General features: G+C 47.2%; 1 protein-coding gene across 1 annotated transcript in view; it reads left to right on the plus strand.

The window, feature by feature from the left end:
* Nucleotides 1-25,219, plus strand: part of LOC147703391 (uncharacterized) — a 9,287,842-nt gene that overhangs the window by 6,628,634 nt on the left and 2,633,989 nt on the right. The window contains exons 25-26 of the mRNA XM_086931832.1: nucleotides 5,041-5,131; nucleotides 5,211-5,273. Of these exons, the coding sequence (XP_086787958.1) occupies nucleotides 5,041-5,131; nucleotides 5,211-5,273 (154 nt within the window). The remainder of the gene's footprint in view (nucleotides 1-5,040; nucleotides 5,132-5,210; nucleotides 5,274-25,219) is intronic.

Below are 25,219 nucleotides of genomic sequence, written 5' to 3' on the forward strand. Positions count from 1 at the left end.
GGTTGGGGGGGCTCCGACGGGGGAGCATTGATGGAGTGGAGGTGGGGAACAATCTTGGCACCGAAATTGGGGGAGTTCGGCAATGCGGGCTGAGCAAGGTGGAGGCAGGGGCGCCCCAAGGGGGGAGGGCAGGGCATAGGATGGCTGCTATAGAGGAGACGACAGGTTTGACTTAAAATGCCTATTACGATCGGAACCTGGAATGTTAAGGGACTTAACTCCCCGCAGAAGCGCCAGAAAGTTTGGAGATATGTAATAGATCAACACTTAGATATTGTGGCACTGCAGGAACCGCATCTCCTGAAGGCTGAAGACCATCGACTTAAGCATAAGAAATACCCCCTTATATATAAAGCCTCTGCATCCACTAAACAGAAAGGGGTAGCGCTGCTCTTCAGTTCGGCTGCTCAGTTCCAACCTATGTGCACTCAGGGCGACAAAGAGGGGAGATGGCTGATGGTCAAGGGTAGGATGAAGGGCAAAGTATGCACTTTTGTGTCGGTTTATGCCCCCAACACTGGCCAAAAGAATTTCTTACTTGCACTACTGGGTAAAGTGACGGATTTTGCAGAGGGTCCTGTATTCCTCTTGGGAGATTTCAACCTGGTCTGGCACCCTACACTGGATAATATGCACGCTAGACGCTCGGACATGGGCACCTTCCCGGACACTATTCAGACGCTCATTGGGGATATGGGGCTTCTGGACACCTGGCGGTTAGCACACCCACTCACCCGTGACTACTCTTTTTATTCCCATGTACACAATCAATCAATCAACGCATTTATATAGCGCACTACTTACCCAGAGGGTCTCAAGGCGCTGGGGGAGGGGGATCTGCTACTGCTCGAACAACCAGGTCTTGAGGTGCTTCCTGAAGGTGAGGTGGTCCTGGGTCAGGCGGAGGTGGGTGGGGAGGGAGTTCCATGTCTTGGCGGCGAGGTAGGAGAAGGACCGTCCCCCTGTGGTGGCTCTACGGATGCGGGGGACGGCGGCGAGGGCGTGGCTGGTCGATCGAAGCTGGCATTTGGGAGCGTAGAAGTTGACCTACTCACGACTAGATTACATCTTTTTTAGTCAGTCCTTGCAGGACAACTTACAGGACGCAAAGATTCTCCCCATCTCAGTATCCGATCATGGGATGTACACAATTTGTCTAACCTGGCTTGGTAGCGCCCCGAAACCTGCACGTTGGTACTTCCCAGAAGCTTTAACGAGGGATAGGGAATCGAGTGCGCAGCTGAGGGAGGCTATTAGGGAGTTCTTCTCCCTTAACGACCCAGAGGAGACCTCAGAATACAATACCTGGGACACGTTCAAAGCGGTTTTGAGGGGTAAATGCATTGCGCTTAACTCAGCCCTGAATAGACAGCGCACAAAAGAAAGGGAAGGCCTGGAGCAGGAGCTGGCGAATGCTGAGCAGACCCACAAGCAGACACCTACCAGGCAGACGCTTCGCACACTCATGGCACTTAGAGGCAAACGACGCGCCATCTATAACAATAGGGCAGAGTTCACCCTCCTCAAGCTGCGCAACCTATCATATACCCAGGGTTTCAAGGTAGGGAAGCACCTGGCCAGACAACTGAAGGACAAAAGAGAGAGAGAATATGTTGGGGTATACGAGATAGGTCGGGGACTTTACTCCACAGAGACGAGGACAAGGCGGGCCTCTTCGGGACATTCTATGAATCCTTATACATGGCGGATACTCCTGACATTGAACATCAGCACGCTTTTCTGAGGGACTTACCCGTCCCACAGGTCTCCCCGGAGTGGAATGAAGTCCTCATGGCCCCCATTACCCTAGAAGAAGTCCAATTAGCTATTAAATCACTGAAGCCCCATAAGGCGCCTGGAACAGATGGGTACACTGCAGTCTTTTATAAGACCTTTGCGTCCGAGGTCGGGCTTCACCTGGTCTGACTCTTCAACCGTATGGCCATGGAAGGCATTTACGCGGCCTTCATGGCCGAGGCGGTGATCTCCGTGATCCCCAAACCGGGCAAGGACCCCACCCACTGTGCCTCCTACAGGCCCATTGCCCTCCTAAACGTAGATGCAAAGCTGTACTCCTCCATACTGGCCAAAAGATTGTATGACCTTATGCCACTTATCATCCACCCCGATCAGTCAGGCTTCATCAAGGGATGGCAAACGCATGACAACACCAGACGCATAGTCCATCTAATAGAGAAGGCCAACAAATTTAAAATTCCTGCAGTGTTAGTCGGCCTTGACGCTGAGAAAGCGTTTGTCCGCGTAGATTGGAGTTTCCTGTGGTCCACGCTAACGAGGTTTGGTTTCTCTCCCCAATTTATTACAATGCTTCAGGCCAACTATAGACACCCATGCTCTACAGTCTCAGTCAATGGGGTGCAGTCAGCCTCCTTTAGCCACTCAAGGGGGACTAGGCAGGGTTGCCCTCTATCCCCCCTACTCTTCGCCCTCAGTATAGAGCCCCTAGCTATAGTGGTATGGGAACATCAAGGGATAGAGGGCCTCCCTTTCTCCGGAGAAGCCCATAAAATCTCACTTTTCGCGGATGATGTCCTCCTCTCATTATCTAATCCGTTGGGTTCCCTCCCATACTTACAGGAAGTGCTTAACTCCTTTGAAAAAGCGGCAGGTTTCAGGGTCAACCTGGACAAGTCCTACATTCTTAATCTAACCCTTTCACAGGCGGAAGCCTCACAACTCCGAGCGCTCACGCCTTTGGATTGGGCGCCCTCTTCCATACAGTACCTAGGGGTCCAGCTGACTCCCAAGGTTGAGCAACTATATGCAGCCATTTTTCCCGCAATCCTCACCCGCATCCAAAAAGAACTGGTACGATGGAAGCCACTTTTTCTCTCCTGGGTGGGTCGCATTCATGCTATTAAGATGACCCTCCTACCCAAACTGCTCTATTTATTTCAGGCGCTCCCAATAGAATTGGAGGAGGATTTCTTTAAATGACTAAAATCGATGATCCTGAAGTTTGTATGGGAGGGAGGCCGGGCACGCTTCTCCTTTTTCATGCTCCGACGACCACAAAGGGAAGGGGGAGCCGGTCTCCCCGATCTTCGCCTATACTATAAAGCGGCCCAACTGCGCATCCTGGTTGAGTGGGTGCAAATGGAATCAGAGAAACACTGGCTCCACATGGACCGCAGCGTAGCAGGCAGGACAATCTGGGACTTGATCTGGCACGACAGAAAGGACCGACCCCGTAATGCGTACATCAGCACTCCGACACGCACCACCCTCAAAGTGTGGGACTCTGTAGCAGGAAGGGAGGGCTGGTTATCTTTCCCGTCCCCACTCACTCCAATTCACTTCACTTCTTCCTTTCCCCCAGCGCTCCAGGAGGGGCCGTTTGATGCCTGGAGGGCAGGTGGATGTCTCGCACTTACACACATATTCCACAGCTATGACCCCCTTACATTTGAGAATTGCAAAAGGGACTATGGGGTAGGGGATCAGGAGCGCTACCACCACGCGCAGCTGCTTCACTGGGCTTTGGGTCCACAGACAAGGGAGGGTGCTACCAGACCCCTTACCGGGTTCGAACTGTTCCTCCTCAAAGCTGAATCCATGAAGGGGGCTATCTCTGCGCTGTATAAGCTCGTGCTCTCCACGGAGACCGCCACGCGGCCGCGCTATATGTCTTGGTGTGGTGGGAAGGGATGGCTAAGCAAGACCTTAGGGAGGAAGAGTGGACCCGCCTGTGGGCTGATATCTTCCGGTTCAACCAATCAACAGCACTGAGAGAGGCACATTTGAAAGTAATGGCGGACTGGTACCTACACCCATCTAAACTCGCGAAAATCTTTCCAGGTACATCAGATAGGTGTTGGAGGGGGTGTGGCCTTCTGGGAGACTTCCAACACATATGGTGGGATTGCCCCTCCATTAGGCCGTTCTGGGAAGAGATCCTGGCTCAGATAAAATCCATCTTAGGATACCCGGTCCCGACTACGATGGCAGAAGCTCTGCTTGGCATTAGGGACCCATTGCTAGAACACCAAACCAGGGCTGATAAAAGAATTATGTGGCTATGTCTGGGGGCTGCCAAATTGGCAGTTGTGAATGCATGGAAGAAGAGAGAGGCGCCAGCGATGTCACTATGGCACTCCCGCCTATGGCAACTGCTCAGCTTAGAGTGCATGTCTGACATATCCCGAGAAGACTTTAAGAACTTTGAGTACCGCTGGGGACCGCTGGTTTAATTCCTCTCAAAAGGCCTACCATCTGTGGTGTGCCCCTCTACCCTCAGGGCCATGCATCTGTTCCAGATTTAAGGGCATCATACGGTTGACACACTACTGTATGGCAACTCCACCACTGGGAGGGGGGTGGGAGAGGGAGTTTGGGGGGGGGGGGAAGTTGAGGGATCTGGGTTTGTTACTATTTGATTCGAGGTAAAATGTCAATTTTTAGGTTTCCTGGAGCTCTGGGGAATCAATACTAGCTAAACGCGCTCGCTGGCAACTGGTTGGGCTTGAGAGCTGGGAGAGCACATTGTGTTTAAGGATTCTTGTGATGCACCACTGCTCTTGTTGACTATCCCTTCTGGGTCTAACTGGGAATCACTCTTGTCTGCCCCAGCGCAAAACATTATGAACTTCTGGCGGACAGTCCAGAGGTGATTCAGGACCTTGGGAAGCATCGACCCTTCCGCTTGCCTGTGTTGTATAGGATGAGCTCAGTATTTCGAAGGGCCCCTGCGTGGGCTTGTTGGCGGATTATGCCTTGAATCTTTTGCTGTGTAAAACAATAAAATCTGTTTGACAAAAAAATTGGTAGCAACAGGTGTTGCAGACGGCTGTGCTGGGAAGCCATATCTAAAACAAGAGTAAATGGGCAATTAGTGGAAATGAGACTGAATAATCGGGGACTGATTCAAAGACGCAGGTGCTGCTGAAGTACTTTTAATTGCAATTGTGATATTCTAATGTTTTTGACATTATCATTGTTGCGTTCTCATGAATAACAAGCATCTCTCTTATACATACATTTTTTCTCCCCAATATTTACGTTGAACTGATGATTTTTCAGGTGCAAGAGTGGGAGCTCCTCGGCCAAGCAGAAAGAAAGATAGTCTTTCACGTCAGAGAGGTGTAGATCAGGCAGACGAGCAGGAGAGACGGTGAGTGAGCATGAACGTCCTTGAGGTTCTTGCCATTGCAGGAAAAATGACTGTGATTCATTATTTTCTCTTTCTTCAGGGCACTGCTGTACAGGTCACATGACTTCTTCTGCATTTTGCTGCCTCGGAAACTGCTCATGAAGTGAGTGTTATTTAAATAATATTTACTCGCTTCTAAGTCAAAATATACACACACACAACAAAACATAGAGCCCCACAAAGTCCCAGAGAACACTGAGACGTTCAGAATAAAGTCCCACAGAACACAGATACGGTCAGGCAACACATGAAGAGGGAAGGGTGATGACCAGACCTAAAACAAGGTAGGGTGGATTCACTTCATATTTAGACCCTTCCACAATGAATGCAGATTTGCGTTGGAGGAAAGATACGTGTAAATGCCTGTTTGGAGAAATCTCTTTCATGGGTTGATTCCCTTTCCGTCTCTGTACCTATTCACAACTTCTGGAAATAAAAGTCCTTTCAGAAGCACAACAGAAGTAAACCACGACAATTTCAGATTTCTAGGTGCAGTCCTGATAAACCTTTGTCAATTTCATTTTCTATTGAAAAAATATACATCCGTATATTTTCATAGTGGTAGTGCAAATTGACTGGCTAACAGTTACGATTTTTTCCTCTAGAAGGAAAACGTTTTTCCCTGTACAGAACTCCTTTCCCCTACATCATAATCAATTTTGGGTGGTGTTACCTTCCCCTCAAAATCCCAAGAAAATGTTTACTTCAAACTATTGCAGGAGTAACTTTCCGACGTTTTTTCAGCAAGGGTGCATTGACCTGGGGGCATATTATCAAGCCTGTGCGCTAAAATTATCGCCGCTTTATCGGCCGAAAACGGCCGATAAAGCGGCGATTATGGGCTTGATAATATGCTCTGTGGAATTCCAATCGAAGCCCATGTTAGATGTCTTCACATCTAACATGTGCTTCGATTGGAATTCCATAGAGCATATTATCAAGCCCATTATCGCCGCTTTATCGGCCGTTTTCGGCCGATAAAGCGGCGATAATTTTAGCGCACAGGCTTGATAATATGCCCCTAGTTTCTCAATACCCACAATTGGGTAAGATTGTTTGTGTGTGCAAACTTCACGGCAATTCCCGCCCTGGAATGCCCACTGTCCAATTACAGAGGTGGATTAATTCACAATGAAACACTGTGTAGTTGAATCCTTTTACGAGTGCAAAACCCGCTTCCCTGAATAGCAAGAGTTGATTTGCACTTGTAAATCAACCTGTAAATCCAGACCTGGACTTTACCTTTACAGATCATTTCCCTTTACAATTCAGCGTTATTATACGCATTGCTTAACCCTTTCACTGCTAGGCCCCCAGGCCCCTGTGCTAAACCCTTTTTGGCTATTTGGGGTAGTTCATGCTTAGGTCCCTGTAACTTTTTGTCCACATAAGGTATCCACGCCAAATTTGCGCTTTTTACTTCCAACATACTGAGGATTTTGCAACTACCGAGGGTTTGTGGATTCCTATGGAGGGGGCCCAGAAATGAGTCAAAATACAGCTAAATGGGTTTTTGTATAAAATGGAAAAAAGTGCTGCAGACGAAAGCGTTTTTCGCCCTGCAAATGGCATCAACAAAGGGGTTGTGGTGCTAAAATTACTATCTTCTCAGCTCTCAGGGACAGGCAGACTTTTGTCAGAAAACCTACATTCCACACAGTTTTGGTATTTTACTGGGACATAGCCTATTTTTGCTATTTTTTTTGCTTTCAGCCTCCTTCCAGTTAGTGGTAGAAATGGGTATGAAAGCAATAATGGATCTCAAAAAGCTATACATTTCTTAAATGTAGATTTTTTTTACGGCGGCATGGTCATTTGTGTAGATCCTTGAAGGTTTTTTATAAAAACTTAACAGTTGAAAATAAAAAAAATTAAATGTATTTTAAAAAAAAGCATTTTCACCTGTAACTTCTTCTTAGTGTGACAGATTTTTTAAAGCAGTATATTGTTACATCCACTTGACACTTCTGGTGTGGGGATATGTAGGAATTGTGGGTTCACCTAGAACCCGAGGGACCCAGAGCTAATGACTGAGCTGTGTCTTGCAATTGTTTTTTATTGTGTACTGGGTAGATAGCTATTTATTTAGTAAAATTTAAATAGTGAAAAATAGGTATCTAGATAACCTATATATTTCTGAATTCAGATTAAACTTGAGAGTTTAGAAGCAGTGATTATTTACACATCTCCAAAATTGTGAGAACCCATACAAGCATGTGAATTAGAGGTCATTTTTCAAATTGTCTTAAATTTAGAAAGCAGCAATCGAAACAAAGTCAATTGGTATTAACACTTATTCTACATTCTGTGTTCCTCAAGTCTCCGGATAAAAAAATGCCACCTCACTTGTGTGGGTAGGCCTAGTGCCCTCAACAGAAAACGGGCCAAAATGCAACGTGGACACAGCACATTTTTCCAGTGAAAACTGACCTTTTTTTGCAATGTGCCTAGCTGCAGATTTTGAACCCTAGCTGAGCTGGCACCTAGAGAAACCTAGCAAACTTATACATGTTTGAAATCTAGACACCCAGGGGATTCTAGGATGGGAGTACTTATGTAGCTGTCACCAGATTCTGTTACCCAGAATCTAGTGAAAACCTCAAACGTTGTCAAAAAAACAAATTTTCTCACATTTCTGTGATGGAAAGTTCTACAATCTGCGTGGATCCACAAACTTTCACCCACCCAGCATTACCCAAAGTCTCTCGATAAAAATGGTACCTCACTTGTATCGCTAGGCCTAGTGCCTGCAACAGGAAATGGCCCAAAACGCAATGTGTACACATCACATTTTTCAAGTGAAAACAGACCCTTCTTTGTAAAGTGCCTAACTGTGAATTTTGAACCCTAGCTCAGCCGGCACCTAGGGAAAGCTACTAAACCTATGCATTTTTGAAAACTAGACAGCCAGGGAAATCCAAGATTTTGTGACTTGTGGGGCTCTCATCAGGTTCTGTTACCCAGAATCACTTTCAAACCTCAAACTTTGTAAAAGAAAAAAATATATATTTTCCTCACATTTCTGTGATGGAAAGTTTTACAATTAGCGTGGATCCATAAACTTCCATCCACCCCACATTCCCTGAAGCTCATTAATAAAAATTGCACCTCACTTGTGTGGGTAGGCCTAGTGCCTGCGATAGGAAACGCCCCAAAACGCAATGTGTACACATCACATTTTACCAGTGAAAACTGACCCTTTTTTTGCAAGGTGCCTAACTGTTGAATTTGAACTCTAGCTCAGCCGGCACCTAGAGAAACCTAGCAATCCTATGCATTTTTGAAAACTAGACACCCAGGGGAATCCAGGATAGGCTGTGTCTCTCAAAGGTTCTGTTACCCAGAATCCCTTGCAAACCTCAATCTTTGTAAAACAAAACACATTTCCCTCACATTTCTGTGGTGGAAAGTGCTGGAATCTGTGTGGATCCACAAGCTTTCACCGACCCCACATTTCCCCAAGTCTACCAAAAAAAATGCTAACCATACTTGTGTGGGTAGGCCTGGTGCCCGCAAAAGCAAGCGGCCCAAAACGGAACGTGTACACAACACATTTTAACAGTGAAAACTGACGCTTTTTTTGCAATGTGCCTAACTGTTGATTTTTAACCCTTGCTCAGCTGGCAACTAGGGAAATCTAGCAAACCTATGCATTTTCTGAAAACTAGACACCCAGGGGAATCTAGGATTGGGTGACTTGTGTGGCTCTCACCAGGGTCTATTACCCAGAATACCTTGCAAATCTTATACTTTGTCAAATAAAAATCTCCTCTTCCTTACATTTCTGTGATGGAAAGTTCTAGAATTTGCATGGATCCACAAACTTCCACCCACCCCGCATTCCCCGAAATCCACCAGTAAAAATGGGACCTCACTTATGAGGGTAGGCCTAGTGCCTGCGACAGAAAAAGGCCCAAATCGCAAAGTGAGCATACCACATTTTTCCAGTGAAAAGTGACCCTTTTTTTGCAAAGTGCCTAGCTGTGGATTTTGAACCCTAGCTCAGCCGGCACCTAGGGAAAGCTAGCAAACCTATGCATGTTTTTTAAACCTAGACACCCAGTGGAATCCAGGATTGGGTGAGTTTTGTGACTCTCACCAGGTTCTGTTACACAGAATCCCTTGAAAACCTCAACATTTGTCCAAAGAAAACACATTTTCGTCACAATTTTGTGATGGAAAGTTGTATAATTTGCGTGGATCCACTAACTTCCGCCCACCCCGCATTCCCCAAAGTCTACCAATAAAAATAGTATCTCACTTGTGTGGGAAGGCCTAGGGCCTGTGACAGGAAACAACCCAAAAGGCAAAGTGGACACACCACATTTTGCCTGTGAAAACCAAACCTTTGTAAAAAAGAAAAAACACAATTTCCTCCCATTTCTGTGATGGAAAGTAGAGGAATCTGCGTGGATCCACAAACATCCACCCACCCCTCATTCCCCAAAGTCTACCAATAAAAATGGTACATCACTTGTGTGGGTAGGCCAAGTGCCTGTGACAGGAAACGACCAAAAAGGCAAAGTGGACACACCACATTTTTCCAGTGAAAACGGACACTTTTTTTGCAAAGTCCCTAGCTGTGAATTTTGAAACCTAGCTCAGCCGGCACCTAGGGAAAGCTAGCAAACCTATGCATTTTTGAAAACTAAACACTCTAGGATGCGGTGACTTGTGTGCGTGGGACCAGGTTCCGTTACCCAAAATCCTTTGCAAACCTCAAACATTGTCAAAAAACCTTTTTCCTCATATTTCTGTGGTGCAAAGTTCTGAAATCTGCGTGGATCAACAAAATTCCACCCACCCATCATTACCCATTGCCTATTATAAAAATTGTACCTTACTTGTGTGGATAGGCCCAGTGCCTGTGACAGGAAGCAGCCAAAAGCCAACATGGATACGTCACATTTTTCCAGTTAAAACTGACCCTTTTTTTCAAAGTGCCTAGCTGTGTAATTTGAAACCCTAGCTCAGCTGGCACCTACAGAAACCTAACAAACCTATACACGTTTGAAAACTAGACACTCAGGATAAGCTAGGATGGGGTGACATGTGCCTCTGACCAGGTTCTGTTACCCAAAATCCCTTGCAAACCTCAAACATTGTCAAAAAACCTCTTTCCTCATGTTTCTGTGATGGAATGTTCTGGAGTCTCTGTGGATCAACAAACTTCTGCCCATCCAGCAATACCCAAAGTCTCTCGATAAAAATGGTACCTCACTTGTGTGGGTAGGCCTAGTGCCTGCTACAGGAAACGGCCCTAAACGTGAAGTGTACACATCACATTTTTCCAGTGAAAACTGATCTTTTTTTGTAATGTGCCTAGCTGTGGACTTTGAACCCTAGCTCAGCAGGCACCTAGTGAAAGCTAGGAAACCTAATCATTTTTGAAAACTAACACCAAGGAGAATCCAGGATTGGGTTACTTTTGAGGCTGTTACCCAGAATCTCTTGCAAACCTCAAACTTTCTTTTAAAAAAAAAACATTTTACTCCAGTATTCGAACTTTCATAGATTCACATGTTTGAATCATTCCCAGTCATCATCAAAAAATCAATGCTAAACTAATACAAAGCAGAAACTAGACCTAGACCCATTTCAGTTTTGTAACCCATATCTCTTGTTTTGTAAAAGAGACGAAAAGTAAATATTGAACCCATCAGGACCCTTCACCCTCTAGAACACCCCTGAGAGAACCTAAGACCTTCAGATTTTCTACTGCACTTTATGCTAGGGAGTCACCTCTGAGCTTTGCTCAGTTTTCTCTTATTCTTCATGCATTTTAAAAAAGTTCTTGGCTTCTTTTCAACATTCTACATCTACAGGATGCATCTTCAGAACTGGTTTGTCATCATTGTAGCATAATTATGTCAGAAAAGGAAAAAAGGGTCTTTTTAGGACCTATGCTACTTGCTCAAAGAAAAGGCTTTATACAGATGACCCTCATGAAGACTGTATTTATTACCTATATCCCAACCATAAGGCAAAGCAATGCAAGATATGTCGTACCTTTTCTAATAAAACCTTAGGAGATCGTGAGGGGCGTCTTCTTATATGGCTTCAGAAACTCAAAGCCAGATAATAGGTGATTTCAAGTGAGGACAGGCATCCTCTTCTTCTTTATACAGGTGGTCCCATAAGAGGAGAAAATCACCTCAAGCCCATTCATCTGGTGAGCATCCAGGAAAGGCGCTTAAAAAGACCTCTCATGGGTCGCAAGGGCGCAGTCCTTCAAAATCTCCCCACAAGTATAAAAAGTAGAGGAAGGGACATTCTTTGGGGGAAAACAACTGAAAAAGGTGAGTTCTCAGCTGCCTAAAACACCGCCTCAAGTCAGGCACTTCTTCAAAAAACCTTCTTCAGCGCTGATGGTTTCCAAATCACAGTCTACTGCAGTTTCTGCAAAGATGGTGTCATCTGCGTCGATGAGGGAAAAAACAGTGGAGAAAATCAGAACCATGGAAAATGGCACCAGAAATGACTTCACCTAGCAAAATTACACCTCTTTTACCTTCTCACCTGTGGTAAGAGCAGGATTCTGAGGAAGGAAATGATGGGCCCTCTGGCTACGCAAGTAGCCCATCCCAGCAACATGTTAAGTGTCATTAGGATGACTATTAGGAAGAGTATGAAGAATATCAAGAATATACTCCTCAGTAACAATACCATCAAGATTATCAGGAATATGTAGTTTGCATGCCGTCATCTTTATTACCAGACCTACAATTCATGTTGGCTGACTAAAGGAAGAGATTTCCCCCAGCTGCTGTCCCTCAGAAAATACCATCAATAGTTCCTCGTCCACACTCTATTCGGTCTACTCCAAAGAGAGTTCAAACTATGCTGCCAGAACCTCTACAGAAATCACCTCCATCAGTCCCTCAACAGGATCCAGTTACTACTGATAATGATCGGGAGAAGAGAGAGCTTAAGGATCCACATAGAGAGTGGAACCAATACCTCATTCCCATGCCTTCTTCTCCTTCTACGGTGCCTGTTGACTCACCACCAGAGGATATTGGTGGACTTGATAACTTGTTAGAGAGAGCTGCAAAGAGATTTGATCTACCTAAACCGGCTATCCACACGGACTGTTTTATATTTAACTTTACAGAGCCCTTTAGGAAATCAGTGAGGGCTATTCCTATTATAGGTCATATATGGAGGAAGGACTCAAGGTCATGAAAATTCCAGTGACAGAAACACCAGTGCTATCCAGGTTGAAGAAGAAATACAAGGCCCCTGAGGATGCTCCAGCTTGTTTGGTGGGCAATCCCAAACCGGATTCGGTTATTTCTCATGCAGCTAAGCAAAAATCTAAAAACCCATCAGCACCCATTACCACACCTCCTGATAAGGAAGGCAGACGCCTGGATATTGCCAGTAAGCATTTTTCATCAACGTCAGCTCTGTTGGTCAGAGCAGCTAATGCCTTTGCCATACTGGGTAGATATCACAGACATAAGCTGTGTGACCTGGCTCCGTAAATGGATCAGCTTCCTGAAGAGAGCAAACCTGAAGTTAAGAAAATTCTCCAGGAGGGCAAGAGAGCATCTGCAGAGGTGATAGATTGTGCAATGGATATTGCAACTACAGCATGTAGATCTCTGGGGGTGCAGTGGTTTTATGACGTTAAGGATGGCTCTGAGCTACTTTATTTAGACCAGAAGTTCAGAATAAGATCTTAGACCTTCCATTCGATGGAGAAGCTTTAATTGGAAAGAACATTGACAATGCGCTGCAAGATATTAAAAAAGATATAGATCTAGGGACTTTTCAGTATCGGAAAGTGCCCTTTACAGGAGATAGAGGAAGGAGCCTTCCTTCCTCCAGGGGAGGATTTCAGTAGTATAGATACCACTCGTATTCACATCTTCCCAGCCGTATCAACAATAGTATGTTCAATGACAGCCACAGTCAGGGGCGTATTCTAAATCTACCCCCAGAGGAAGAGCAGGACATCAGGGAAAGGACACCTCACAATGTCAATGACGAACTTCAGGCTCCGGCTATTTTTATTCCCACCTTTCCACAAGTTCCCATAGGAGAGCAAATTTCTTTTCACCTTCACCAGTGGCAAAAGATAACCTTGAACCGATGTGTTCTCAATCTAATACAATTCAGCAATACGTTGGAGTTTCTCCATTTATCATCCAGGTACTCCTCCAGGACGGCAAGAGGTTAAACACCTACATCTCATGCGTTTGGAAAGTCTTACAATGCTCCAAAAAGGAGCCAAAGAACGGGTGCCAAACTCCCAGAGAGGGAAGGGATTCTGTTCCTTTTTCTTTCTGGTACGCAAGAACTTACGACAATGATGTCTGATTCTTGGATTTGAGAACTCTAAACACTTATCTCAAAAAGCTGTCCTTCCGCATGGTCTCTCTTCAGGACATCCTATTACTTCTAAACCCAGGGGATCATATGACCACGTTGGACTTACAATATGCAAATTTTCACATCCCCATCGATCCCTCCCACAGGCAGTACCTTTGATTTGCCGTAGCCGGAAGCCATTACCAGTTCAAGGTACTGCCATTTGGCCTAAAGTTGGCTCCAAGAATTTTCACCAAATGTCTGGCTCTAGTAGCTGCTTTTCTAAGGAAGCAAAGACATCAGGTGTTTCCTTACCTGGACGATTGACTAATCAACGCACTTTCAGTTTTCCACGGTGGCAAGTACAAGGCTATTTGCAGAGTTGAGCTTGACTCTGAACGAGGAAAAGTCATCTCTGCACCCGTCAACAAACATCACCTTAGTTGGAGCAATTTTGGACACCACAATAAACACGGCATTTAACTCTCTCTCTCTCTCCAAATGAAATTAATTTCACTGGCTGAATCATTTGCAAAAAGAAAGTCACTTTCAGTTCGCCGATACAAGTCATTCCTGGGAGCAATGTAATCTTGTATCCCTCTCATCCCCTTCTGCCGGTTGAGGATGCACTGAAGGAGGAGCTGAATTGACAATGGCATCAAGCAGTGGGCTCCTTTGAGGATGTCATTACAGTCACACTGGGTATGATCCACGCCGTCTCTTGGTAGACCTGACATCAAAACATTTTCATCAGTCTTTCCTTTCTCACCATGCCTGCTCCGCATGTGATCACCACCGATGTTTCCCTGGAAGGTTGGGGAGCTTTCCTTCAAGACCTCCAGGTCAGTGGGCATTGGCAGTGTCAAGACTAGCAGCTTCGCATTAATTTGCTGGGCTCAGAGCAGTGACATTAGCATTGCAAGCATTTCTGCCGAAGATAAAAAACTCAACTGTGCTGATCAGACAGACAGCATAAAGGCAATGCATTATCTCAACAAGGGGCACAAGATCTTTTCCCCTATCTCGAGAAGCCCAGTGCTTCTGGTGATGGGCTTTGCAGAACAGAATTTTGCTGAAATCAGAACACCTGCCAGGGGATCAAAATATCACGGCAGACACGTTAATCAGACTCAAGTTTCCCTGCCATGAAAGGGAAATTCATCAGAAAACCCTAGACAGCATTTTTCTAAAATGAGGCAGGCCAACAGTGGACCTCTTTGCGACAGCTCAGAACAAGAAATGCCGGTACTCCCAAGTTGGCTTCACCAACCGGAATCCACGGGGAATGCATTTTTGATGGCATGGTTAGGCATCTTTTCTGCCAATTCCCCTCCTACCACGACTACTCATGAAGTTTGAGTTTGAGTTGGGATTTATAAAGCGCGTAGCTACCCTCGGGCATCCCAGCGCTAACAAGACCTTGTATTCCAGAGAGGGAGAGGGACAGTAAGAGAGAAGGAATTAAGGGAAGAGCTGTGCAGGATGATCATAATAGCCCCATCATGGCCCAGACAGCATTGGTTCACAGAACCTCTCCTCTCGGAGGCACAACCTATTCTCTTCCATCCCATTCCATCTCTTTTGACTATGTTGCAGGTTTAAGTGCTACATCCAGATCCCAAATCACTTCACTTAGCAGCATGGCCCCTGAACACTGTGAATTTCAATATCTAGAGATCCCATCTGAATACAGGGGTGTTATTTCAAATGCCCGGGTACAGAGTACGAATAAGACATACAGGATGAAATGGAGGAGATTCTGTATATGGTGCCAGGATTCTAATGTTCATCCTCTAAGATCCTATTCTCATGAGATCCTTCCTTACATTCTGCTTTTGGCAAAATCTGGACTAGCACATGCATCAATTAAAGTCCATCTAGCTGCTATATCTTCCATTAGGAGGACATTCTCTGGACCATTGTTATGGTCCAAAAGAATCATTAAGCAGTTCATGAGAGGCCTCTACCAAACCTTTCCTCTGGTTAAGCCTCCACCACCTCTCTGGCATCTTAATATAGTATTATCAAAACTCATGAAACATCCCTTTGAACCCATTTCAAAGGCGGACCTTAAGTTCCTTTCTTGAAAGGAGGCTCTTCTCTTGGCGCCGACATCGGCCAGGAGAGTTGGAGAAATTCAGGCCCTGATAATACCGGAACCGTTTCTGCAGTTTAGAGATGATCGAGTGGTCCTTCATACTAATCCCAAGTTTATCCCCAAGGTGCCATCAGACTTTCATTTGAATGAACTTCTTATCCTTAAGACAGTCATCCCTCTACCAACTATGGCAGCGGAAAGAGCTCTTAATTCGCTGGATATTCAGCGTTGTCTGAAATTTTATCTACAAAGAAAAAAAGCTTTTCGCAAATCGTCACAGCTTTTTGTATCCTTCAGCACGCCCAGAAAGGGCAGTCCTCTTTCCAAGAGGGGGATTGCTTGATGGATCTCAAATGCAAGCCAATATTGCCATCAAGCAACAGGAAAACTTTTAAGTTTGTGTGCTCCCTCTACAAGAGCAATCTCTACATCCACTGCTTTGTTTGCTGTAGTACCTATCCAGGATATATGCAGGCCTGGTACCTGGAAGAGTACTCACACCTTCACCAGACATTACTGCTTGGACGCAGTCACTAACAATGATGTGGCAGTAGGACAGGCAGTGCTGAGGAACCTTTTCCAGTGACGGTGAGCTATCTCCTTCATCCCTCCTTCCTTTCTAATGTTAGACTACGCACATTTCATTTCATTTCATATAAATGTCTTTTGGTGTAGATGTTTATAATATAATGTTTACCCTGATAAGGGTTTGCTTTTATGGCGTTTTAAATTTGTAGATTTAAGCATGGAGTTTTGGTCTGTTTGGGGACTATGGTTTGTTCAAGTAAAGATTTCTTCCCTCGAGTTTGACAATTTAAAGCACACTCTTACATTTATTTAAATAGAGGTAAAAATGTGCTACTGGCTGCTAGTTACTCTAATTCGAGCATGTGAATCTATGAAAGTTCCAACACTGGATTAAGAAAATAAGTTATTTACCTGTAACTGTAGTTCTCCGTTATTGGAAGCTTTCATTAAATCACATGCGACCCGCCCTCCTCTCCTGAGAGACTCACCTTTGTTTTTATTCCAGTGTTATCTTTGGTTCAAGTGCTCTAAAAATCTGAAGGTCTAAGGTTTCTCACAGGTGTGTTCTAGAGGGTGAAGGGTCCTGTTTGTTTCAAGAATTACTTTTGGTCTCTTTTACAAAACAAGAGATATGGGTTACAAAACTGAAATGGGCCTAGGCCTAGATTCTGCTTTGTATTAGTTTAGCATTGCTTTTTTGATGGACCGGAGACTCCCATCTCGACGATGGTGAATGATTCAAGCATGTGAACCTATGAAAGCTTGCAATACTGGAGAAATACAGTTACTGGTAAGTAATTTATTTTCTTCCTTACATTTCTTTGATGGAAAGTTCTGGTATCTGCATGGATCAACAATCTTCCACCTACCCCACATTCCCCCAAGTCTTCCAATCAAAATGGTACCTCACTTGTGTGGGTAGGTCTAGTGTCTGGGATAGGAAATGGCCCAAAACGCAAAGTGAACACACCACATTTTTCCAGTGAAAACTGGCAATTTTTTTAAAAAGTGCCTAGCTATGGATTTTGAACTCTAGCTCAGCCAGCACCCATGGAAACCAAGCAATCCTATGCATTTGTGGAAACTAGATGCCCAGCTGAATCCAGGATAGGGTGACTCGTGTGGTTCTCGCAAACCTTCACCTTTATTAAAAAAACACATTTTCCTCACATTTCTGTGGTGGAAATATCTGGAATGTGCGTGGATCTACAAACGTCAACAAACGCCGCATTTCCCAAAATCTACCGATACAAATGGCACCTTACTTGTGTGGGTAGCCCTAGGGGCCGCAACAGGAAGCAGCCCTAAATACAATGTGTACACATCACTTTTTTCCAGTGAAAACTGACCCTTTTTTTGCAATGTGCCTAACTGTAGAATTGTAATCCTAGCTCAGCCGGCACCAAGGGAAAGCTAGCAAATCTATGCAATTTTGAAAACTAGGCACCCAGAGGAATCCTGGTTTGGGTGACTTGTGTGGCTCTCACCAGGTTCTGTTACCCAGAATCCCTTGCAAATGTCAAACTTTGTAAAACAAAAAAACATTTTCCTCATCATTCTCTGATGGAAAGTTCTAGAATCTGGCATGGCTCTACAGACTTCCACCCACCCTGAATTCCCCAAAATCTATTGATAGAAATGGTACTTCACTTGTGTGGGTAGGCCTAGTGTCTGCGACAGGAAAAACCCGGAAACGCAAAGTGAACGCACCACATGTTTCTAGTGAAAACTGACACTTTTTTGCAAAGTGACTAGCTGTGGAATTTGAACCTTAGCTCAGCTGACACCTATGGAAACCTAGCAAACCTTTAATTTTTTTAACTTAGACACCCAGAGGAATCTAGGACGGGGCGACTTGTGTGGCTCTTACCAGATTCCGCTACCCAGAATCACTTGCAAAGTTTGTTTAAAAAATAACATTTTCCTCACATTTCTGTGATGGAAAGTTCTGGAATCTGTGTGGATCCACAAAACTTCCACCCACCCCGCATTCTCCAAAGTCTACCGATACAAATGGTACCTCATTTATGTGGGTAGACCTAGTGCTTTTGACAGGAAACGTCCCAGACAGCAAAGTGGACACATCACCTTTTTCCAGTGAAAACGAACTCTTTTTTAGCAATGTGCCTAATTGTGGATTTGGAACCCTAGCTCAGGCAGCACCTAGGGTAAGCTAGCAAACATATGCAGTTTTGAAGACTAGAGAGCCAGAGAAATCCAGGATTAGGTGACTAGTGTGGCTCTGTTAGAAATGGGATCCCCGGCTGGCCAGGGCTTGCGCCAAAGTCAGTCAGAGACCACCACTCCTAAGTCAGGGCAAGGGAGTTACACGCCAAGATAACCCCTGCTCACCCTCTAGGTAACGTGGTGCGAGCAGCAAGGCTAAACTTGGAGGCAATATGAGTTAAGTATTTGCGCACGCACCCCAGCAACAACACCCAAGGCCCACCACAAAGGAAACTCCACACAAGGTTATATATAAAAATAGCCTTTGTATTATACCAAAACACATTAGATAAAACCACACACTTTACAATGTGCCAACAGGCACGGGCAGAATTTACAGGGGTTATGTACAAGACAGGGCCACATGGACCACTGTCAGGAATCAGCACTTTTAGAACTTAGCACTAGGTAGAATTAGCACTTAGAACATAGAATATAAAGTACACAACCAGTAATCACTGGTAACCAGGACCTCACTAGCACCACCTGCACTAGGAGAAAAACAACCACCTAAGTATCACAATACCTGTAAGGGTGTAAGCACATAACACATGATGCATTAAAACACATTCAGAGGTGCAGGGGAGGAAACACATGATGCATCAACAATACATTCAGAGGTGTAGAAAAAGAACAATTGCGCCAAACTTACATAAGTCACCACCTGTGACTGTCCCTAGGCCAACTGGCCTTGTTGGGGCTAGAAGCCCTGTGTCCAAAGTCAGGGGGCCTAAACGTGGCAGCTGCCCATGAAGTGCTGGGCAGCTGAAAGAACAATGATGGGGCCAACACGATGGGGGAGCCTCACAGGCTCTGCAGAAATGATTGTCCCCTTTTTGGAGCCTCGCTGGGCACTGAATGAACAAATGGCCCCCGAACCTCTCGGGGCTCTCAAAGATACTGGTGGCGCCTTCTTCAGCCTCCCTGGGCTCTCAGAAATAATGTCCCTCCAGGAGCCTCTTGGGGCTCCGCAAACAATATGGGCGGTGAGCCTCTCAGGCTCTCTATAACCAAAACTGCCACCTCGAGCCTCGGCTCGAAATGTGACTGGCACCGGCGTTGGAGTCCCTTGTGGACTCAAAACAGTACAAAATGCCCTTCCCAACGTAGGAGCCCCGCTCGGGCGGGGGGGGGCCAAACACAAGATATGCCCCTGAGCCTTAACTGGCTCTAAGCAAATGACTGCCCCCGCAAGAGCATCTCGGGCTCTAAAACGAAGCTATGCCCTGGGGTCTCATTAGGCGCTTCACACTGGAGATGCGGGCACCGGCAATGTGCCCCGACGTCTCCCCTCTCTTTTAAGCGGCCCGTGCACTCACCGGCTTCTCTGTGCGGCGGCGGCTCTCTCAAGAGCTCCCGCTCCTCGGGAGCTCTCCGATGCGGCGGCCGGACTCCTCTCTCCCCGGGGCTCTCCCTTCACATGGGAGCCCCGGCAGGCAGCTTCCGGCTTCCTGGTCGTGGCGGGCCTGGCCCCGTCACGCTGCAACCTGCCTGACTTCCTGTCCGGGGGCAGTTAAGGCAGCGGGGCGATTCTCCTCTGGGGCCGCCAATGGCAGCGCGGCCCTGAGGGTAGGAAGGCGGGACAGCGCCTCACAGAGGCTTCCCTGGGCCAGCGGCGGTGATCTTCGCGGCCTCAACATGGTTAAAATATAAAGCGAGGTGGGCACTCGCTAGAGGGGCATGAAAGTCGGCAAAATAGCGGAGTTGGCTCCTGTGCCGCGCTGCTCTTCACGCAAAATGCGGGCCAATGCCGGGTGGGCATCGTCTCTGCACAAAAGCGCTCCCCAGCGCTAGGACCAAAATTAAAGCGCTCTCAAGCGCTAAGGGCAAATAAAGCGCTTCCAGGCGCCCCAGGGAAGGTCCAAAAGCGCTCCCAGGCGCTGGGAGCACAAGCACAGCGCTCCCAGGTGCCCTCAGCAGGGCAGAGTTCCGGCAGAAGTCCTTCTAGGCAGGCAGGGCCAGCTCACTGGGTCTCCAGGCAGGGAGACAGTCCAAGTGGCAGTCCTCCTGGCGCCCAGCACAGCAACAGCCCCCTCAGGCAGGATCCTGGAAGAGAACAACTTGTATGGGGACAGAGCCCCATTTTTATACTATAAATTCCTTTGTCTGTAGGTGCAGGGTGGGGACAGAACCAGTCGCAGCTGGTCTGTGAGCATTGTTGATGGCCCAACCACCCTCTCTATTCAATGGCAGGGCTAGGGTCATCAGTCGCACCACAGGGGGCGGAGCCAGCATTGTATGGGGAAACCCAGCCTCATTCAGGACACAGGTACACTCCTCCCCAGCCATCAGCATGCTAATCTCCCACTCACCACCGGGCAGACCCATCCAGCCTTCCTGGAGCCAGGTTCACCAGCCAGCTCCAGCCAATCACACGCCAGGCATATTTTACACTAATATACCAACTCCTAGAAGTGGCATTTGTACACAAGACACACTCATGCCACATACACCATTGCGAAGCATTCACTCTCACGAGTTTGCACATATCAAATTCGAACCTGTACACCCCACGCATCAGGAACTACCAGGGACACATACATTCCCCATGCATTCCTATGGGAGGGCAGGCCTATCTCATCACATGCACTCAGAGTGCGCACGCACTTTCCACTGGGACACAGTGAAAGTGCGCAGAACCCAAAAATCACCATCCCCATGTCCCCATTACAAGCAAAAAGTCTAGGGGTGAACCTGCCAGAAGGGCCAAGTCCAACAGGCTCTCACCAGGTTCTGTTACCAAGAATCCCTTGCAAACCGAAAACTTTGTTAAAAAAAAAGAGATTTCCTCAAATTTCTGTGATGGAAAGTTCTGGAATCTGGGTGGCTCCACAAAGTTCTACCCACCCCACATTTACCAATGCCTACGGAATAAAATGGTACTTTACTTGTGTGGGTAGGGCTAGTGCCCGTGACAAGAAGCGTCCCAAAACGCAACACGGACACACCCCACTTTCACAGTGAAAACTTACCCTTTTTTGCAAAGTGCCTAGCTGTGTATTTTTAACCCTAGCTCAAACAGCATCTACCAAACCCTAGACACTTTTGAAAACTAGACACCCAGGGGAATCTAGAATGGGGTGACTTGTGAGACTCTTACCTGGTTCTGTTACCCAAAATGCATTGCTAACCTCAAAAATTGTCAAAAAAATACTTTTTTCCCTCACATTTCTGTTGTGGAAAGTTCTGGAATCTGCGTGGATCCACAAACTTCTACCAATCCCACATTTCCCAAAGTCTATTGATAAAAATGGTACCTTACTTGTAGGCCTTGTACCTGCAACAGGAAACCAACTAAAACGCAACGTGTACACATCACATTGTTCCATTGAAAACTGACCCTTTTTTGGAACGTGCCTAACAGTTGATTTTTAACCCTAGCTCAGCCGGAATCCAGTGAAAGCTAGAAAAACCTATATATATTTGAAAACTCAGCACCCAGGGGAATACGGGATTGGGTGACTTGTGTGGCTCTCACCATGTTCTGTTACTCAGAATCCCTTGCAAACCTCAAACTTTGTAAAAAAAAATAACAACATTTTCCTCACATTTTTGTGATGGAAAGTTCTAGAATGGGAGCGTCACTTGCAGCCTGATGGCGGCGGACGCATGAGCTTGGAGCTCCGGGCCGGCCTGTTGATTTATCAGCTTTTTCTGACCGCCCTGTCCCCGGGGGCGAAGAATAATCCCTCCTGCTGGGGTGCGCAGCCCCAGAGAGCCTATCGGGGGCATTCACTGTCGGACTAAGAAATCTGGACTGCTGCAACGGCTGACAGAAGTTTCGGCCCCTGTAATTAAGATGGCGCCGGACTACGCACAACGGTCTCGGGTACCAGCCAAGTAGTCGCGCGACCCGAGTGCGATGCCGGAGAGCGGGCGCTGGGAGCTGGTGTTGCCCACAAGGGACCGTTCATCTGGGTACACGCAAGAGGGCGGCAGTATGGCGGCGGGGCCCGGAGCATGGCCTGCCTCGCTCGCGTAACTGGCCGGAGCAGTTGGGTGCTCCCTGGCGGCTGGAACCCTCTCTGGGCGGTTGAGGGCCCGCCACTCTTGCCGATCGCGGCCACGCACCCATGAGTTAGTCAGCAGGGCACGGCAGAGCGAAACCGAGTGATGCAGCTGCGTTCCCGAGCTCAGGAGACAGTGGTTTGCGATGTGATTGGACTGGAACTCATCGCCACGCGGGAGGATCCTGAATCAGTCTCCTGCCCGCACCTGACACCAGTGGGTGAGTGATCTCTGCGGGGACCAGAGGGAACTGGATGATGGTGTGAGAGGCGTCCATCCCTCATTCCCCCTGCTGACTGATTAATAGTACCGGCTGCTTGGAGGGCAATTGCGGACACTACGCTGAATGGAACGTCCCTCGGAGGCCTTTGAAGAAGCAGGGGGTGCGGGTGGACTGGGCTCTTGGACCGTCGTCGTTTTGGTAGGAGTGACTGCTTTGGAGTCCGCTGTCCATAACCTGAGAACCAGGACTGTTGGCAGAGCTGTGGTAAGGTGATTATTCTAGGGACCTGGGGGCCTGTACACCTTGACCCGCACTGCGAGCAGACAGGCCACTGAGAGCAACAAAGTGTGGAGCGGCGAGCAGCTTGCACTGAAGGGGTCACCTTTGCCCCACATTGCACGATGGAAAATCCATGGGGGAAACAGGCACTGTCCCCACCGGATCATGATGGCCTGGGACAGTATGACTCGCCTGAGGGGCGTGCGGAACCAGGGGTACAACAGCAGCTGGCTCACATCTTGAAGGCCATTACAAACACGAGAGAGGCCCTACATCAAGATATCACCACAGTGTTGGTGAGATTGGGACTTCTGCGCGTTGAACACTCTAAGCTGGCAGATAGGGTAGAGCAGACCCAAACTACATTGGCAGCGATGGAACCGGCCCAGAAATCCCAGGCTGAACAGGTTGGAGGCATTTTTCAGAGGTTACTGGCCTTGAAAAAAGGGCCGATGATGCTGAGGGACATAATTGGAGGAATAACATCTGCGTTTGGGCCAACCGGAATGAATGGAGGGGGCCAATATGGTCCAATACCTGGAGGACTGGCTTTGCAACACAGTGGCACCGGAGGGGTTGTCCCAGTTTTTCACCCTGGAGAGAGCCCACCGGGTCCCAGCTCAACCACCACAGCCGGGCAGACCGCCAAGGCCGGTGGTGGCCAGGCTCCTCCTCTATAAAGACAGAGACTTCCTACTGCAGACAGCACAAAACTCTGGTCCCTACCAGGTGGATAATAGCAAGCTTTCAATTTTCCCAGTCTACACGCTAGAATTTCAACGACGCCGTGCTTCTTTCCTGGCCGTTAAATAAGCCCTGAGGAACGAGGGTCTTCAATATTAGCTGATGTTTCCGGCTAGGCTCTGAATTGTCCTTAATGGCACAATCCACTTTTGAGATGACCCGACAGAGGTAAGGGACTGGCTTGAAACTTACAAAATGGGCCGCCGGCCGGCTGGGGGGCCTGTGGCGCGCACTTCCCCGGCGCAGCTACCTCAGTGGCACCGGACAACAGGGTGGTGCTCTACCACCCTGAAGACACCCAGCTCACCTCAGACAGTGAACGAGAGGTCTGAGGCACTGAGGGCGGTGTCTGAACAACTTCGAGATCGGAAGCAGTCGTCAACAGTTGGCACAGAATCAGACAAGACTCCTGAGGGCACGGACACTGATGTGTCCCACACAAGTAGCTTGCAGTTACCACACGTCACACTGGGCACGGCCGACGACATTGTCTGATTGGGGTTTTCTTTATGTCTTGTTATGATTGCTTAATTAATGTTCCTTTATAGGTGTCCATGGGCGGGTTCCAGTTTTTGGAATCTCTGGATTGCATAGAGTATATTGTGGTTGTTTCACTGTTCGCTGGCCGCAGCGGGAGGGACGAGTATATTGTTTTAGGGAGGAGATGTGTCCCGGGGTTGGGGGGGTACTGTATTACGTGTGACCTGAGCGCGATTGACATCACCTATATTTGCAGACGGTTGTCACCGGATTGCGGCCACTCTTCCCCTTTGTTACTCTGTAATCACTAGAGGGCAGTTAGATTTCGAACAGTTTGGATGGGACCTTGTTTTTTAGTGCCTGTCCTGGGGTGGGGGCGTTGGGGTTGTTGTCTTTTTTTTTTTACATAATGAGGGGATTTTTAGGGGGTGTTGACGTAACTTTCTCGAACGTGCTGCTGATGGATGGAGAGGAGCGATGTCATGGGTTCGATGTCTGAGCTAAAGTGTATAACTTGGAATGTCAGGGGTATGCATACCATGATACGAAGACATAAGATACATGTATACTTAGTGCATAGGGGAATCCAATTGCCTTTCCTTCAGGAAACTCATATTGCACAGTGGGGATGTGGTGTTGCAGTGCAGGTGGAGAGGGCAGGTTTTTTGTACAACTTCTTCTGCCTTTGCGAGGAGTGTGTTGATCTGGGTCTGGGCAGGATTTCCTGTCCATCCCACACACAGCTAAAAGACCCTGATGGGTGATACATCTTGGTGGCGGGCCGTCTGAATGGTAGGGATGTGGTGTTGGCCTGTATACATGCTCCAAATACGGGACAGACAGACTTTTTTACACACTCGTTAGGGAAATTTGCTCCATTTTTGACTGGGTCCGTCCTCATGGGTGGAGATTTTAATTCTGTCCTGGATGAATAATTAGATAGATCACACACGCCTCTTCCGGATGCGCCAGCCCACAATCTATCAAGGCTCAGGCGAGACTGGCAGCATAGCTGGGGGTTAGTGGACACATGGAGAGTGCACCGCCAGCATGACATGGACTATTCTATCTTCTCCGCATTGCACACCCTCCTTGTCCGCCTGGACGCGATGCTGTGTTCCCCTGATGTACATGCAGAGGTCCAGCA

This window comes from Lissotriton vulgaris, chromosome 7 (genome assembly GCF_964263255.1).
Source record: "Lissotriton vulgaris chromosome 7, aLisVul1.2, whole genome shotgun sequence".
NCBI lineage: Eukaryota > Metazoa > Chordata > Amphibia > Caudata > Salamandridae > Lissotriton > Lissotriton vulgaris.